At 46.1% G+C, this 18,303-nt stretch overlaps 1 protein-coding gene across 34 annotated transcripts in view; it reads left to right on the forward strand.

The window, feature by feature from the left end:
- The first annotated feature begins 433 nt into the window (after positions 1-433).
- Positions 434-18,303, forward strand: part of LOC128765244 (regulating synaptic membrane exocytosis protein 1-like) — a 61,256-nt gene continuing 43,386 nt past the window's right edge. For 27 of the 34 annotated variants that reach the window (XM_053875780.1, XM_053875792.1, XM_053875796.1 and 24 more), the window contains exons 1-2: positions 434-1,149; positions 6,782-6,856. In XM_053875780.1, coding sequence (XP_053731755.1) covers positions 989-1,149; positions 6,782-6,856 — 236 coding nt within the window. In that variant the 5' untranslated portion in view covers positions 434-988. The remainder of the gene's footprint in view (positions 1,150-6,781; positions 6,857-18,303) is intronic. The other 7 variants (XM_053875810.1, XM_053875812.1, XM_053875815.1 and 4 more) reach the window with 2 other exon arrangements.

Below are 18,303 nucleotides of genomic sequence, written 5' to 3' on the forward strand. Positions count from 1 at the left end.
AAAATCAGTACCATAAACGGATAAGAAACGTTCTCTGCAGGCAACACACCGAAACAAAGACTAAAAGCATGTATTTGTTTGTTAATATAATTTTTTCGACAACCACAACGTCCTGAAACGTTTAGTTAAATAACATGGGAGTAATATTTCAAGAAGGAATGACGGTGAAATATTGATCATGAGATGTCTAAAATGGATTAATGACCAAAAGAGGTTTGATGTGCATTGAAACACATCGATGTGTGGCCCAAAGAGGATTGGTATTTGGCAGCAGTTGATGCCAGTAAAAAGTTATTTTGGACCCTGAGGAACCCTCATTTACATGCGCGCCATCGGCTGCTACGAACGCGCGTGTGGAGCCCCCCATTCTCAAATTAGGGCGGCGCGCTCCCGCCGCATGAGAAGTGAACGCGCTTGAGGGGCTGCGGTCCCATTGACGGTTCCGTCTCCCTGACAGCAGCAGCAGCAGCAGCAGCAGCAGCATCCGCGGCGGCGCTGGAAAACAAGCCGTGACCGCCTCGCCTCGCCTCGCCTCGCCCGCCCGGAACCGAGCCCAAGCCCACAGCGACCCCCCGCCCCCCGCTTCCTCCGCCTCGGCCTCGAAGGAAGGAAGCCGTCGTCGTCGCGAACCCGAGCACCGGAGCCATGGACTCCCCGTGAAACCGAGGTGGTGGAGGGGAGAGGCGGGCGGGTGGGCGGGGGGTGGGGGGCGAAGCTCGCGGAGCACCGAGAGGGAGAAGGAGCCACCGGGAACCGCCGTCACCGTCACCACCGCCGCCGCTAGCAGCGACACCCCTGCCGCCGCCGCCGCCGCCGCCTCCGCAGCACCGGGCGCCCCCCCTCCCCTCCCTCCTCCATCGCCATGGGAACTCCGCATCAGTCGCTCCGACCACCGCTTGGTCCGTGGGCCATGTCGTGATCCGTGGGCTCCGCCAGCGGGTTTTCTATCCGTGAGATCCCGGAGGAGGCAGAGTTGAGGCGGTGGAGCATGTTCGCCTCGGTGGGCCCGCGGGGCGGCCCGCGCCCACCCGTGGCTCCGGCCATCCCGGAGCCGGACCTGAGCCACCTGACGGAGGAGGAGAGGAAGATCATCATGGCTGTGCTGGCTCGGCAACGGGAGGAGGAGGCAAAGGAGGAAGCCATGTTAAAGTAAGTGTGTGTGTGTGTGCGCCCGTGTGTGTGCGCGCGCGTGTGACTGGGCCTGCATGGACTATTTCCGTTCTGAAGAACTCCATCCCACCTCCGTCCTCTCTTATAGATGAAATGCTCCATCATCAAAACCCCTGTGTGTGTGTGTGTGTGTGTGTGAGCTGCAGTTCTGAGCAAGCCGGACCGGTTCAGAGCAGGACACAGTCCTGCACGTTGTCACAGCTTGTTTGGGAGACTTTGTCAGGTGCAACTTGCTGGTGAGGCTGTGGGAGGGTGAAGGGGTGTGTCGCCCGGCATCACATCCACCGAGTGGCTCCTGAGCTCTGTCAGCTGCAGGACCTGAGGACGGGACAGCAGTGCTGGTCCCCTTCCTTGCATCCATGTGAACAGCTGCTGTTGGCTGCTCTGGGGTGCGGTTGAGCCTTCCCCATCCTTCTGCACTGTATGTAGGCCAGCGCTCTTGCAACAGACACATCACACGGGCTGCTACAGAACCACTGGGCCTGAATCAGTGTAATGTTCCCACAAATCAGACCCCTCCTCTCCTCCCAGCGTAAAGCTATTTCATATTTTCTGCATGCAGAGGCAAGCAGATCGAGCGATAGGGCGACCCACCTCAGCCCGGCGCTCCTCCAGCACTACGTCCCTGTTCTATTTTAAGCCTTCAGTGTGGACTGATAGCCCGGCACTGAAGCGGGAGGATCGATTCATTGCATCTAAAGAAGGAAATGTCCAATATGCAGCCCCGGCTCTTAAGTGGCTGTACATCAATTTTCAGTAATGTTTCCAGACGAGTGGAGTCGGTCATGTCATAGCTACAGGGCTGTCAGCTGATTCCCACACTGGACCGGCCAGTGTTTCCCCAGGATTGACACGGTGTAGCAGTGTGTTTGTCTCCGCACTGTAAAGCCGCACTGGTTGACTAATACATGCATGGTGAGTTCACGAGCGGCGGCGGCGGCAGCAGCAGGGTAGTGTGGGTTGTAATGCAGAGCAGCACAGAGTGCACTCCTCCACTGAGCAGCAAGATTTATTCCTGCTCAGTCTTCTGCTGTAAGAGCTCACAGGTTATCTGATGGTGGTTCGAAACCCGACATCATGTTCGTGCGAGAGACACACTCTTAACACCCATCTGGTCCGTGAACGCCTCCTCAATATGTTGCCATGTACTATGAAGAAAGAACTAATGGAGGCACAAAAAGAAACTACCAACTGAGATACTGACTCCTGACTGGCTGAGCTCAACAGTTTCCAAACTATCTTTCTCATGGTTTCACCCCAAATATTTCCTGGAGGCACATGAATACAATCGCATACATTGACTTTCCCCAGCCTCCCTCCCTGAACCTGACCATCCAAAACAAATGGATAACCATAACTAATGACCCAGTTATTTTGAAGTTTTAATCCTCAAATTCAGGCTCCAACTTTGTGGGGATCGGAAAATGGTTTCCAAGAATAGGTCCTGACAAATATATAGGTTTACACAGACACACACGTACAGGTTTGACACACAAACACACACACACAGTCGTCTTTCCTTTCCGGGCCACTAACACTAACAGTGCCCCCTGAGAGTCAGCACCTTGGCTATCTCCCTCTCGGCTGCCTCTCTGCCCAACGTCTCTCTTCCGTCCTCTGTACACATGTTCCACTTTCTCTTAAGTTGTGTTGCAAGTTTTTTTGAGCATTAAACACCACACACACACAAAGTAGGTCCCTTTAATTCCGAGCTCTTCTTTCTCAGCTTTAGCCGGTGACATTCTGGTGTTAGTTCGGTCACCTTGGGAATAGACACACACATTAACGCACCACCAAAAAGAGTATTAGATTTACTTCTGTGTAAATTGTTTACTCAGTGAAACTGCTATTTTAAGTGTACTGCTTTGACAAATTATGATCAAAACCTTCCTCACAATAGCTTGACTGAGGAAGCTGAGGAACTCTTAAATCAGATCCAAAATATGTTGGATGATGATGCTTGGCGATTATATTGTGAGCAGCAGGATGTGAGATGGAGGGAAGAGGAATGAGAGACAGAGGGGTCAGTCGATCAGCGTGGACGGAGGTGAAGGAAGTGAAGAAGAAGGGCAGGCAAGGTGGCGATGACTGTGCTGTCAGAGCAGCAACAAGAGGAAAGGGAAGCTCCACCGTACAGTAAAGGTCACTGCCGTGATGTGTGGTCTAGAGACTCGGGAGTCAGAGTTGGGAGAGTCTTCAGACATGAAGATGCTAAAGTTATTTGGAGTAACTGGAAAGGAGGGGCGTTGTTGGCCCTCATTGTTTGGCTAAAAACAAACAAAAAAAGATAAGGATTTATTACAGGATCTTTAGGAGGAAGATAAAAATAGGAATGTTGAGGACTGGTCAAGAAACTCCCCAAGACTAAAATAAATGGAGGCAGACTGAGATAAATGAAATCCTATAATTAGCTTCAAATAGTAGACAGGTAGACTGATGTTCAATTCATATTTCCTCTTCATCGAGTCAAAGACTCTTTCATTGTTCTACCACTCTGGCTGCCTTCAAAATGTGCGCTGGAGTTTGACCTCTGTTCCTGATCATCTTCACAGACAACATGGACATGTGCAACAGCATGTTGGTGAAGTTAAGAGCAGTCAGAGGGCCAGTCCTCCGCTCTGCAGCTCACCTCTGTCTCTGGATCTCAACACTCTAGAGACAAGAAAAGTGGGTCCCCAGTTAAAATGGCTGGTGACCACTGGACTAGTGGATGATGAACTCAGGTGTAAAGATGGTGCTTCTTCTTTTTCTTTCTCTTTCGGCTTGTCCCTTCAGAGGTGGCCACAGTGGATCATCTTCCTCCATCTCAACCTGTCCTCTGCTTCCTCTTCTCTCAAACCTCCAAACCTCATGTCCTCCTTCACCACCTCCATCCATCTCCTCTTTGACCTTCCTCTCCACCTTCTGCCTGGCAGTTCCAACCTCAACATCTTCATCTACCAATGGACTGGCTCTCTCTCTCTCCTCTGTACATGTCCAAACCATCTCCATCGAGCCTCTCTGACTTGGTCTCCTAAACACCTGAGCACATGTGCTGTCCCTCTGATCCTATCATCATCCTGCTCACTCCCAGAGAGAAGCTCAGCATCTTCATCTCTGCTACCTCCAGCTCTGCCTCCTGTCTTTTCCTCAGTGCCACACAACATTGCTGGCCTCACCACCCTTTTGGACACTTTTGCAACTCTATGTATTTAGCGAAAATATAATTTCTCATGCTGAAGTTTGTTGCCAAAATCATTGTTATATTCACCCCCTTTAGCTACACAACAACTGCGATCAGTACACGTCTGCTGCTGATTCAGTTTCCCCCAAAACGCTCCTATATTCAAATGTTGTGTGTCTGAAACTTCAACGCAACAACACACAACTACCTGTCCTCTAGTGTTGAACCTTCAGCCTGTGTGCTCTTGATATTAAAGAAAGGCAATGAAGCCATTTGTTCGCACATGTACATCGACACATGCTCGCCGTGTGTGACTTATATATTTTTGCCCTCATGCGATATTAAAAAGTAATATATGAGGCAGAGAGACACCACCTGTGCAATAATTCTGTGATATTAGACGTGATTTTAATATCGCAGGTTAAAAAAAAAAGGCCACGACACAAACCTGCTTCTTATGTAAAGTAGCAAGGCCAAATCGAATCAGGCGAGATTTTCTGAATATTGTGATGTTTACAAGTTCAAGAGAAAACTTGAAGCAGTCTTAAAAATAATTTCACCGGTTTAACCGTTGATGGTTATGGCTGTCGAAATGATTTGTAATGAAAGAAGCTGTGGGATGTAAAGAGAGAACAGCTGTCAGATCATGATCAAAGCTCAGGATGATGATGAAAAAACGTTTGTATTAAACTCGTGAGCGGAAGTTTCGACGCGTCTCCTCGGCGTGGGCGATGGTGGGGAATCCTCGGTGCAAGTGATGGGACCGATCTGAGCCGGCTGCTCATCTTTATTAATGAGGTGCTTTTTAATCACACAGAAAAGTGTCAGCGGCGCTATTGAGAGAACGTCACGCCGTCATCACGCCTCAAGGTTCCTCGCTGATCGCTTCAGATGAACCAGGAATTAAAGTTCATTACAGTTGCTTGTCAACGTTTCCAGATGCTCCTGTGTGTGCAGCTGGTTCCATGGAATACTGAGGAATGTCAGCATTCCATGGTGGAAGTTATAGAATGTTTGGGGATTGGGAGGATGTGGGGCTGTGCTCCAAACATCCTGGCAACACTGAGTTGTGTTAAAACATTGTGATCTTAACCAGCCAGTCTGCAGAAGATACAAATGCTCAAGCATTGCTCAGCATTTTAGCTGGTCATTCTAAAGTGTGGTTGACCAGTGGTGTTATACAGTAGCCTCAAGTTTAGTTCTAAAACTTTCATACACATTTTAAACACTGCGTGTTCTGTTTCCTCTGTACTGTCATTCTTAACCCTCAGTCCGACACCCATGTAGCGTGGTAGAACTCCTGGCATGAACCCTGTTTAAGGGCATTTTCAACTGTTACGACGCTGGATTGACCAACAGTTTTGACTGATGTTGTGCCGAGTCTCTCAAAGTAAATTAGATAATTATACAACCAGAACGCAGCAGTTTATTTTCTGGTGTTTTGCTAGGTAATGCCAACTATTATGTTCATTTGATTCAATTTTCTAAAAGCCTCATTAAAGTTTTGAAAGGCAGCTGGGATTTTATCAACCCTAATAGGTTCAAAAGATAAAAGTAGTAAGAAAATATTGATACACTCAAATGTCGTGATACGTATTGCTCAATATTGTATCAATATTTTTGCAGAATATTTGATTTTTTAAGTCGGTTATATCAATATTCAATATGTAAATTCTTGGATATGCCACTGCATTTGTGATGTGTTTAATGCTAACATTTTTTTTGTTGATTCATTCCGAAATGTAACTGAAAGTCTAACTGGACTGATGTCATAACAATACACTGGTTCTCATGCACATCGTGTTGTACTACATTACCTGATTTCCCCTCTTAAAATGATGCCTCTAACTACCATATTCTGTTGAAACAGTATCACATTGTATTGTATCGCCACTTCTGTATTGGGATACGTATCGTATTGCAAGATACCTGCCTATACACGGCCCTACTGAAATACGCCTAAGACTTTTGACGCCCAACACTCATAAGAGAGCATCTTTCTTCCTTCCTCAAGTATCTAAGGCAGAAGAAAAAAGAAGAAAAAAGATGAGGTATTTTTCTCATGCAGGGAAAACAGAAGGAGAAAGGACCTACTGCCCACTAGAGGGCTATCTGTGTGTGTCCCATTGGGTCAGGAACACAGCCACCACCCTTTTTTTATGGTAAAGAAAACTGATCTTCCCCTCTAGAACTTAATATTATATAATGTTTGGACTGGTATGAGTAATCAAAGAAAGGAGAAGGGCCACTATAGCATGTTCTGAACTGAACTGAACTATTCTCAACTGCCTGTGTGAAGTTATCAGTGAAACCCCAAAAGGTCGCAGGGGTCACCCCACCTTTCATTTCCTGGTTCATATCTGTCTGAAAACACGATGATTCCATGTACAATTGCGGCACTAACAATCAACATTTGAATGTCAACAAATGCTTTTTTGTTTTTTGTAGAGAAGAGAAGCCAATTCAAGCAAGAACGGTCAACTTGGTGGGACAGAAAAAGCCTCCACAACAAAATGATGTCCGGTAAGCTGCCTGACTCTTCCCACCTCTCTGAGTCCCGGGCCATGCGTGCAGGGTCCACACCTGTCCTCTACTGTTGAACACACTGCTCACCTTCTGGTACCGCGACCGTTACTTGGAAGCCACTTCACACCTCACCAGTCACTGGAGCTTCAAGCGTGACCCCGGTGATTTGCATGCTACTGTAAACTGGACGACTCAGGACTAATTTAGATGGCTATCGTATTTACGTCTCTGAGGACAGACTGGGCTCCGTCTGCCCGCGCTTTCATCCAGCAGCTTCCTCCACAGAGATGGACGCCATCAGTCTGATCGGTCCTCTCCAGATCCGGTTGAGTCATTACAGACTAGCAGACGTTGCCGTCCTCCTCCATAGAGTTGTTGGCTTCAGCTGGATTCACGTGTCTGGTCGTGTCGCTCAGGCGAGCAGCTTGTCTGTCGAGGCGCCGTCGACCAGAACACACCAACTAGAAACAAATGAGCTCCAGTATTTTCATACGAATGAAAGCAGATTTCTTGCATTTTCATGTTTCACGTTTAAAAAGAAAGATTTGACACCTGATAAAAGGTTCTCACTTCTTCTTATAGCTGGTAGCACGAGAGGCTGCGAGGTGTGACCGGCGAGCTTGTGTGTCGCTTTGAGCTCATTTCTGCGGCCACTGATGCCTTTTCATCTGCCGCACAATGATGAAAGGATAAAGCCCGTTTATGTCCTGTGTGTGTTGGTGTGTGTTCGGATCAGAGATGGAGGTGGGATTATGCTTTAAGTCAACTGAAGCACAGCTGCTTTTCTGAGGGATCCAGCAATGTGGGCCACATTTGCAGCCGCGCTGGATGATGCGGTCGCCGACCGAGAACAATGTGCTTGAGTGAAGCCAGCCATGTTGTCATTTACAACAAAAATACTTTAGAGTGGCGATATGAGCAGTCATTTGTGCGAGGACTGTGGGACGGTGGTGAGGTGGGCGGACGGGGCCACAGGGATTCCAGGCCAGAGTGGGATTACATCAGTGAACAGCTCTTTGTTTGCTCTGCTGATGGACAGACTGATGCACATGTGTGTAGAGATTTGTTGTGAGAGCAAGGAGGAGCTTCATGGATGTGCTGCATGAGGAGGAGAGGATCGCCGAAGGGAAACCAAGGCGATCAAACACCAGCGCTCGCCAGCTTTGCGCTATCAATGCCACAGTGATGACACCACTCATGCAGAGATGCAGGAGCTCTGATGATCATGCAATCCGCAAATCTAATAATCCAATTGCTGGGATGGTCCCGTCACGCTTGGTTCAGCTGAAACCATCTCTGTTCACATCATCTTTGGATCATGATTCCACATACTGTAGTCAGAAACTTGAAGCAAAATCCATCACACCGGACAAGAAAAGGGTCAGTGTGTCAAAAATCACATGGTGCACTTCATCCGCCGGTGACATGATGTTTTCGCTGCTGCTCTCCGAACTGGCTCACCTCAAACTAGCACCAGGCGGTGAGGTAGACTGTGGTCGTATTTTATTACTATAATGTGAATAAACACATAACAAAGTCAGTCATATGTTGTAATGTCTGAAAAAAAAGGAGTCACAGTCAATAAGGAAGAGCAGGTGTGAGGAAGCCAGTAATATCCATCATTATCCGACCAGATACTTCACTTTGAGAAGTGCACATGTTGTAGTGTGTGTGTAGGCGGTGATAGATGACTTCTCTAAAACCATGTGCATATGGAGTAGGGCTGCTTGTTTCATCTGGGCTTCAACAAACAGTCTCCATATTTTATCAAACTGGCTTTTTGAAGTCTAGCTGAATATAATCTCTTTTATTTCCTTTAGCCACATCTGTAAATTGGCGGTTCAGTTTGTGCCACTTGCATTGAATAGCGGCTGTTAATAACACATTCCACTGGTTAATATTTCCCCTCCACACCTTCAGGAATGTCACCCAAAATTATCGCATTATTCTCGCATAATTTCTCATACTAGAAACACAGAATTTAATGGAAAGGTAGTGGAAAATGCTTTTTTATTTATTTTTTCTGCGGTCAAAAGTACAACTTTGAATTGTTTGTAAACATGACTTTACCACACAGCTAACAGCGCTAACTGCTAACAGTCTCATTCCGCACCTTTATTTACCTTGCTGTCTAATAGCTGCCGTAAAACTGAACGCAGTGCCTTATAAATGCTCTCTGAAATGTAAATACACAAAGAATGATTACTGTTATGGTCCATGCTGGGATAATGAATGTCAAACATTTGTCTGGCCACCCTCCAAAACTAGAATAAAATGATGCAGTGGATAGTAAATTGGGAAGTGTATGAAAACTTAAACATTTTTTGCTACGTTTTGATAATCCTGTCATCCTCCTAACTTTAAATTAAAACTGTTCAGACAGGTTCTTGGACTAACTTTTGAAACAAGTTCTTGATGAAATCCAAATTGTGGTTTTAAAAATGCTGCGTCGCCAAGTCAGTTCATTCAAAGTTGTGCCGCATATTTCCTGCTCCCTATTCAAATTGAAGAGGTGTGATAGTCAGGTGACCAAGGATTGAGACTCAACGCGCTTTATACTTCCTGATGATCTGAAACATGCACAGTGGCACCGACTCTTTTGGGTTCCAAGCAAGTGTGTAGGAGAACAGAGCAAATGTTCCTTCACTCTCCTCTTCTTCACTAACCACGGTACAGATGACTGACCTTCATGAGCCCTCAGGTTATAGGGGTGCGCTCCTGACATTGAGGCTCTTGAACAAAGCCTTGCCAAAGCTGTGAGTCACTTTGGGTTACGCGACTCTTCATTTACAACTGTCAATTTACAAGTGCTGATGCTTGGTACCACTGTGTTCAGCCCTTATTATCAGGATGTGAAGTGGAGTGGCACACTGAGAAAAGCTGGACTCTCACACTGGTTGGTCACATGGATGACGCCCAGTCAGGAAGGTGATGCTATTGTGGGCTCAAAATCGATGAAAGAAATTGGAAATAAACCTGCTTGAGCTGCCGGGTTTAGGCACCAGATTTCTAATGCGGGTAAGAGAAGCAGCGTATACGCTTGTCAAATATCTTAAATGAAGTTACATTCCGTCAGAGCAGGGGTTGGTAGAGAGTAACAACACTGTGATATGCCATCTGTTAAGCTATACTTCAGTCTTCCTCTCGCCATACACACGATGTAAGGATGTTTACACCTCACATGACTGAACCTGATTGGCCAGGTGTCCCCTGACAGCAGGAAACCATGGCGATGGCCCAGCGGCGCCGTAGTAACCTCGGAGGGCTGTGGGATTGGCGAGGAGTCATTTCCGCACTTCCTTTAGGGATTGGCTGTTGTCCTGGTCGTCCCGTGGGTCCGGGTCTCAGCGGAGACACACTCACTTAAGAGGTCTGACTCTGGTTCAGACCGTGTATCGTTCTGATCTCGACCCGTATCCTGGTCTGGCTTTGGAGCTAACCATCAGTCCTGAATCACAAACCGTGAGCCAAATAGGGAAAATGTATGCTCCAGAAAAAGAAGAAGTTTTAACCTCTTATATAACTCAGAAATTTATTGTTTTATAAAATAAAAGCTGATTATTTTTTTATACCCAGGAAATCCTCCGTGGCCCATCTTGAGTCCCGACCCGCAAGTTGGAAATCACTGATCCAGAATTCAGCCCCTTCTATTTGGTTTACAGTGCTGTAAGAGTGCTGACCATCAGATTCTAGACCTTGTGGGTTGGTTGGTGAGTGATGGACAGACGGACCAGCAGATCCTCCTGTAGCTGGACGGAAAATAGCTGCTCTGGTGAGAGAGCCGGGCTGTCATGTGAGCATGTGGATGGACCACGCTCCACAGTGTAACTTCAATGCTGATACATCAGAACTGTAGCAGTATCACTGCAGCATCAGCAGACCGGATCGGAACCGGCCGCTGGCAGCAGCTTTATACAGGAAGACAATCTGAAGAGGGTTCTACACGAAAGTGGGGCCATGCAGATACATGAAGTGAGAGTGTGGGTACTGCCTTGCTGTGTATGGTGTTGCCAGGCCATATGGAGCTCCGTCTAGGGAGCTCACTACCCACTTAGCTTGACTGTTGGCTCTGGTGCGCTCTCCATCTGTCCTCCCCCCTCCATCACTTCTTTCCCTTTTATTTCATGAACTCCTTCATGTCTTTCTTTCTTCTCTTTTTTGACACTCTATTTCAGATTATTTGTTTTCACGTCCTGCTTTATTTGTTTTGCATCAACATATGCTCGGCTCTCATGGCAGTCATGGTGAGGATGGTGAAGGAAGGATTGTAGAACTGTAACACTGTTGTTTGGAATTTCTGTGAATCGTTCGGGAGCTCTGGTGACTGTTGAGATGAGATAAGATGAGACTGTATTGATCTCACAAAGGAGAGGGAGCGGGGAGGGAGCGGCATGAGCCGCCCAGCGTGATAACTTCTGGGGCGGAGGTTGGACATAGGCAGGACGGAGGAGGAACAGCAGATCTGGCAGTGACAGTGGAAAACTAGTGATGCAGACACGTCTTGTCCCAGCATCCATATGGTGACCAGCTCATCCTACATGTGTTCAAACTTAAATAAGACCTTGCACGAGTCCGTCACAACCTTTGAGCGACGCTGTCATCATTCTACGGAACTGTAGCTTTACGTGGTCTCACTTTTCCATGCACAGTGTCCAGTACAGTAGACACCTGTTGTCTTCTTAATGCCACCACAGTGGCTGCAAATAAGAACGTCAAAGTCAAAAGCAAGATGGCTGAAAGAGGTGGTGAGGCGAAGCACGGCTGAGGAGCATCTGTTGGTTTAAGGAGATGGCATTAGCTGCACGCTAGCAACCGTTAGCATGGTTGTTAAGTTAGTCGAGGCTCACGACGGTGCTCACAAGCTTGACTCTGTACTTCAGATACTCCACATCTATCATCCTTGAATACATGGACAACACAATCTGTGGGATATTTCATTTTATTCAGAAACTTGCGAGTTAATTCCCAAAACCTACCAAAGGAAGCGTGTTGAGGATGGTGACAACTCCATGATGGTGACGGCGTTGAACCATCGCTGGCTGGTTCTGGAGCTCTGAAGTGAAACTAGTTCATCAGTCAGCACCATCACTGTCCACACAGTTCAATAGAACAGTGAAACGGCTCCTCGCTACCTGTCAGCTGCCATTGCTCTTCCTCTACACCTGGAACCTGAAGGACTGAAGAGCTCACAGCGCCACCCCTCGTCACGGAGGAGCATTACTCAGTGATTCCACTGGTCTCCGCTGTGTGTGAACCTGGAGAACATGACACAACCGGACTCCTTGGTTTAATCGAGCTATTGCCTTAGTCAGGCTACTCTCTGTGTGTAACCGCTGTCAGTGTAGTCCAGGCTCCTTCAACTTGGTCCTCAAAGGGCGTGGGAGGACACATACATGAACCAATCAGGTGTCTCTACTCTCAAGACCTGCACTCTGTTTTGAGGGCGGAATATTCTTGCTGTGGGCATTAGCAAATCCATGGTTTACAGGTGACTCCAGGACAGACATCTTTGGTCATTTATGGTGGTGAAGTGATTGTATGTCGGTTTTTCCCAGGTAGTGTCAGGCTGAAGTGACGTCAATACTTGCATGAATGTTGGCTGAAACTGTGGTTCGTATTCATTCCGGCACCTAGGACTCTTCATATCTGATAAAGCTAACAGGAAGTAGCGTGCCGAGCTGGTAAACATGCCCAGTTCCACGAATCGTTGATGAGAGGCTGCTGATGGTGGCGAGATTACGGCGGTAAAGCAGCAGTCAGAGTTGGCTCACACTCACTTGCAGATGAAGACATGGCTGTGGCTGCAGCGATCTTGGTGCTGGTGGCGTTCGTCTCCGACTACATCCATGGGGAAGTCATCCAGAGAGCGGGGTTCAGTCGTCCCTTCTACCTGGACAGCACAGCGGACTTCTGCCTGATATCAAAATGGAGCAGTGAGGGGAGGACACTTCTCTGGAACTCTACAGACCACCATGTCTCCGGCACTTATTGGATGTCCGATCTTGACGTTTCTGACTCGGGCAAGTACCTGGAGCAGTGCTGGACCCAAGGCAACGTGACACATGAAAGGAACTCCACTCTCCTTGTCTGTGACACTCGAAAGATGAGATATCACCATTTGAGGCTGAGTGTTGGAACTGGAGTACTGGAACTTCCTTGTGACGCCGCCGGGCCGAACCAGAGTGTCCACTGGGCCTGTCAAAGTCAGCATTACACAACCTTAACTTTATTAGACAGTGACGTGTCTTCAGACCACAAACTCCAGCTGGGGCAGAACAAATCATCTCTTTTTGTAACAGTCAACCGACATTCTGACGACATTAACTGTTTCTGTCTCAAGAAGAACCAGCAGTGGTGTGAAGTGCTCCATCACTACTTTGTTTATGTACCGCCCGAGTTCCTTCTCCGCTGGGTGGGAGAGAGTGTGGAGCTCAACTGTTCTGATGTCCGTAGAAACCAACCACACGTGTGGCAGATGCTGAATTCAGTGAATTTTGGTGAACAGAGTCACAACTACACACTGATGATTCCGTCACTGACGTTGGACCACACAGGTACATACACTTGTGAATATAGCGACCTTTATCGTGAACACTACCACATCTTTGTGTGTCCCGAGCATGAACCGCCTGCTGTCGTGCTCTTTACTGTGGGTCAGAATGTGACTGTTCATTGTGGCAACTGGAATCAGTCTGGAAGGACCCAGTGGTTCATGAGGTCAAACAGAACTGAAGGAAAACTCTTATATGTACATGACTTCAAACAAATAGAAACACATGACCGTGGTACGAGCCTGGTGGTTCCCAACGTCTCCCTGGAAGACAGTGGCGAGTTCTGGTGCATTGTTACGGAAGAGCGCTGTGTGTTCATATCCCAGACCCTTGTCATGGTAGCCGAGCCAGAGGTTGATCATCATCTAGTGAGGTCTGTGCTGGTCAGTGTTCTGACCATAATGATGTGTGTCGTTATTGTTGTTACCACGGTGACAGTCTGGAGGCGTAGAGAGCAGCTCCCAGTGCCCGAGGAGGAACTGGAGATGTCCGAGCTGTCACCAGTGACCTCAGATCTGCAGTTAGAAACTCCTGTTTGAGCCTCCATGCTTATGAATGACATCTGTTTTCACTGACTTCACTGTTTGATAAAAGTGTTCTTTAAATAAAGTGGAACCCTGTTTCAGAAAAACAGACTCCAGTTTTCTTTGTTAGCTGAGGACCATCATTTACTGAGAAGTGAGGAGTTAAAGTTGCGTATGAGACAGAAAACTCAAGTGTCCACTGTATCATCTCCTTCTCCTTTTTTCTCTACTTCAGTCGTCGTAGGTTACGGAGTGATCAGTTCTCTCTCCATTTAATATGTCTTTACCGTGGGGAGGATGCTGTGTCTCGTCTTCACACACACACGGCCGCTGTCGCCTCAGTGTGAGCAGGAAACCCATTGTGAAATTCAAGCGTTTCACCTTCACGTGTGCCTGCCTAGTATAGCTATACTTGTGGAAACGCACCTACTTGTGACCGCAACATTGAGCCTCAATTTGAGGGTTCAAACTTCATAGAAACTAGGTCATTCTAGTTTGGTTCTGAGTCTTAGAGCTTCGCCATGTGTTTTGGATGGTTAGGTTTAGGGTGAGAGGCTGGGGAAAGGGTGATGGCAATGAGCGGTCCTTGCAAAAATAGCAAAACAAACCCGTGTGTGTGTGTGAAGTTGAGCGGACTAAATGAAACTTTTGAAGGTGCCTTGTTATACGCCTCTTGCTAAATCTACTTTCTCAGTGAAACTAAAATGAGGACACAGAAGAGTGTTTTAGAAAACGGCTGGGATGTGATTTTCTCTGTCACTGACTCATTGTTATTTGATTCATGTCTTCCTGCTTCTTGAATATCGATCCAAGAACGGGCCGAGTGACTCATGCCGGGCCTGAATCACTCCAGGAAAACAGTCCACTCTGGCAGTGATCGCCAACCTGATGCCACCCGGTTTGTGAAGGCACAGCGAAGGAGCTGCCAACGTTTGTCCCGGCGTCACTAATGACGCTCAAGGGCTTTTTCATCTGCCTTATTTTTGGAGGGTGGACAGTCCGACAAGGCGGTGGGTGGCTGTGCCGCGCGGACACCTTCTAACTGTAATGTGAGGCTTTTATCAAGGATCAGGGCTGAGGCACGTCCAAAGCTGTTCAGGGGAGAAAAAAAGAGGCGAAACTTTCACCAAACTGGGCCGACAAAGTTGAGGTGAGAAGGGAAGGAAATGAGTTGAAAAGGGTGGAGAACAGATTTTTGCTTGGCTATCTGTCCAACTATTTGTTCCGCTTTCATTTCCAGTCTCAGTTTACAAACTTATTTGAATAAATGTATGCAAATTATTGTTGTAACATTATGTTTGTCCATTTGCAAAGCTAACTTTCAACTGTTTTAGCTGTCTGTTTTTTGTGATGCTTTTAAATGCAGACGCTGGGCAACATATTCTATTGGTGTCTTTGTTGTCGCTGAGCACACGCTTTCTATTCCAGTGTTTTTCAAGCCACGGCACACACATTGAAAAAATCCTGAGACACACTACCAAAGGAATCATGGCTAAATCTGTTTTAATTTGTGAAAATATTTAGCCACTCACGCTTGACTATTTTGGCATGTTATTTGCAGAAACGAATGGAAGAAAATGTATTTGTTTGAAAATGTCTCCAGAAAAGGATGGGCAATATGGCAACAATATATCAGGATTTATTTATTATAAATAACTGTTTCAATTTTATCACAATCTCACATGTGTTTTTGAGACTAACATACAATTTCCAGACAAATCTTTTACATTTTTTGCCTCGGCTTCATAACTACAATTATTCTACAAATTTTGCAGCAAATATGTTTGGTTCTCAATTTAACTTTTAGCCAACTTTTTAACCACGAAGCAAACTTTGATAGTTTACAAGTGTCAAAAAAGTTTTGAAGTGAGACAGTCTTTGGCGTCGCGTCAAGGATCACTGGATTGTTATGTTTTGAAGGTGTGTGGTCAAGTGAGAGGCAGATCAGGTTTGAAAACAGCTCAGTTGGAGTAATGGACGAATCACCGCCTCAGCATAGATCTATAGTGTATAGAAAGAACGTGACCGAATCCAAGTAATCTCCTCACGTTGGTAGATTGTCAACACGTTACGATTGTTCATGATTTCATGTCATCATTTCACCCACCTCTGTCTCCGGACAGATAACGTGAAATTGCCCACGACACACCTGACAGTCTCAAAATACTCTTCTATTCATATGTTTGTCTTCATATCTATTCATATACTGAACCAAGTCAACGTGGTTTGGCTTTTTTTTAGGTTTCAACCTGACTCTAAAAACTTGTGTTTTAACTCCAAGGAGGCATTTATTCTGAAACTTGGCAACATAGACTGATGGTTTGTTATCTGTACTCGTCCTGAGTCACACGTTGAAGCTGTCTAGTCTTTAAATGACTATGAGCATGACAGTTGCTCTGCAATGAAATAGTATGAAAACTTGTGAAAGATAATCAGCTATGAGTTTAAGGTTGGGCTTCATGAGCTGGCCTGCTGTCAGTTTGTCTTTTTCTTTCTGGAGGACCAGTCCATGAAGTCTACACTCACACAACTGTTGAAGTATTTTGATGGCATGTTTCAGCAGCTGCATTCTTGTTATCATTCCTATTCGGCCAGACTGTGTGATTTCATTTAAATTTCAAATGAAGGCAGTGAGCTGGAGAGGGGATATCCCTGCTGAGTTATGTGTGTGTCCTCTGTGTTTGTCCTTGTCTGGTAAAGGTGTGTGAGCGTGTGCTTGAGTTACGGTGCATCCTAGAATCAGTCACAGTGCTATAAAGTTTACAGCGCACTGATCCTCACGCTCCTCTCTCCCTTGCTTTGCCAGCAGAGTCCAACTTCCAGGCGCTTTGAGCGTCGCAGTCTAAGTGTAGAGTGACTTAAATGTTTTTTTCCCAAAAAATGTATGGAGCTTAATTTAATTCGTTCAGAGGTGGACAATTAATTATCCTAAAGGGGCTCATTGTACAACTGTAAGGGTTGTGAGGGGCCATCATGCCAAAAGAAAGACTATAAACGTGATGGAAAAATATCCAAAATACATAACTAAATAAATATAACAAGGACAAAATGAACCTAAGAAGATGAAGTGTCATTAAGGATATTAAGAAGTGTAAATATGTCAAGAGACCTATTGGAATATTTCATTTTATATCAACTTCAACTATGCACTAGATGTTCCCGATAAAAAGGCCATTTATTTCAAAATGTTCAATATTGCTTTAGTGTATGATGAACCCGGAAAACACAAAAATGGCCACTGAAAAGAACAAAATTTTTGTCTTAAAACAAGAACATACTATGTTTACTGTTGATGTGGTGGTGGTGACTAAATGAGAGAACAAAAAGACGCATTTGTCCCCCGGGCCGCACTTTGCCCAGGTCTGCATTAGTTACGACTAATGTTGAAAACATTGAAAGATTGGAAACTCACACTCCCGAATGTACAGTTTTGTACTTGACCTGAGTTCATGACTTTTTACTGGGTGAGGAGACAGAACTTTTTCTATCAGGGCTCCTCAACTCTGGAACAGTCAATTCAACAAGTCCAAAACACAACTTGTACCGCCACCTTTAAATCCCTGCTAAAAACTCACTTTTATAGACTTGCATTTATGCAACATCCTCCCAACAGTGCAAACGTTCCTTGCTGTGTGGCGTGTAAAGCACTTTGTCAACAGTGTTCTAAAAAGTGCTTTCTATATAACGTGCTTTATAATCATTGTTATTAATCTAATGCAATTATTATTACTGTCTTTACTTTGTGCAGGAAATATTTTTACCATAAAAAATGGACCGACAGATCTGAAACACAGTGTCCAAAACGGTCCTCAAAGTGGCACCTGTTTGTTCCAAACCAACTAGCAGACACAGCTTAACCATTCAGGTCTCTGAACACTGTACTCAGCTGGTGGCCAGTCTGTGTTGCTTGTTTCAGCCTGTTTAAACTGCGTGTGCTTGACTGGTTGGAACCAAAACCTGCACCACCCCGGCTCTTTATCCATCCTTTTCATGTCAAAAGGCTACAACTGGTCTCCTTTATGGTTGAATAGTCACAGTACAACAACTGGCTGCAAGCTAAGAAGCAACACAACACCAATATTTTAACTTGGCTTAAGTAACTTTGGTCCAAGTGTGTTTGTGTGTGTGGTTGGCACGCTGTGAATCGAGGACCGCTTGTCTTCAGCATGAGAGTTCCAGCCGCTAAAATGAAGAGTTTTATTTCAAGTTCCTCCAGAAGTACCACGGGAGTTGTGTGCTTCGCCGTGACCTTGTGTCTCTGCTACATTTGAATATGGATGTGTATTTCTGCGTTTCCGTAATGAGCTCGCCCGCTGTTTCCCATCACTGCTCAGTCTCTCTGATCTCACTCACTCCCCGTCTCTCTTGT

Source organism: Synchiropus splendidus, chromosome 9 (assembly GCF_027744825.2).
Source record: "Synchiropus splendidus isolate RoL2022-P1 chromosome 9, RoL_Sspl_1.0, whole genome shotgun sequence".
NCBI classification, from domain to species: domain Eukaryota; kingdom Metazoa; phylum Chordata; class Actinopteri; order Syngnathiformes; family Callionymidae; genus Synchiropus; species Synchiropus splendidus.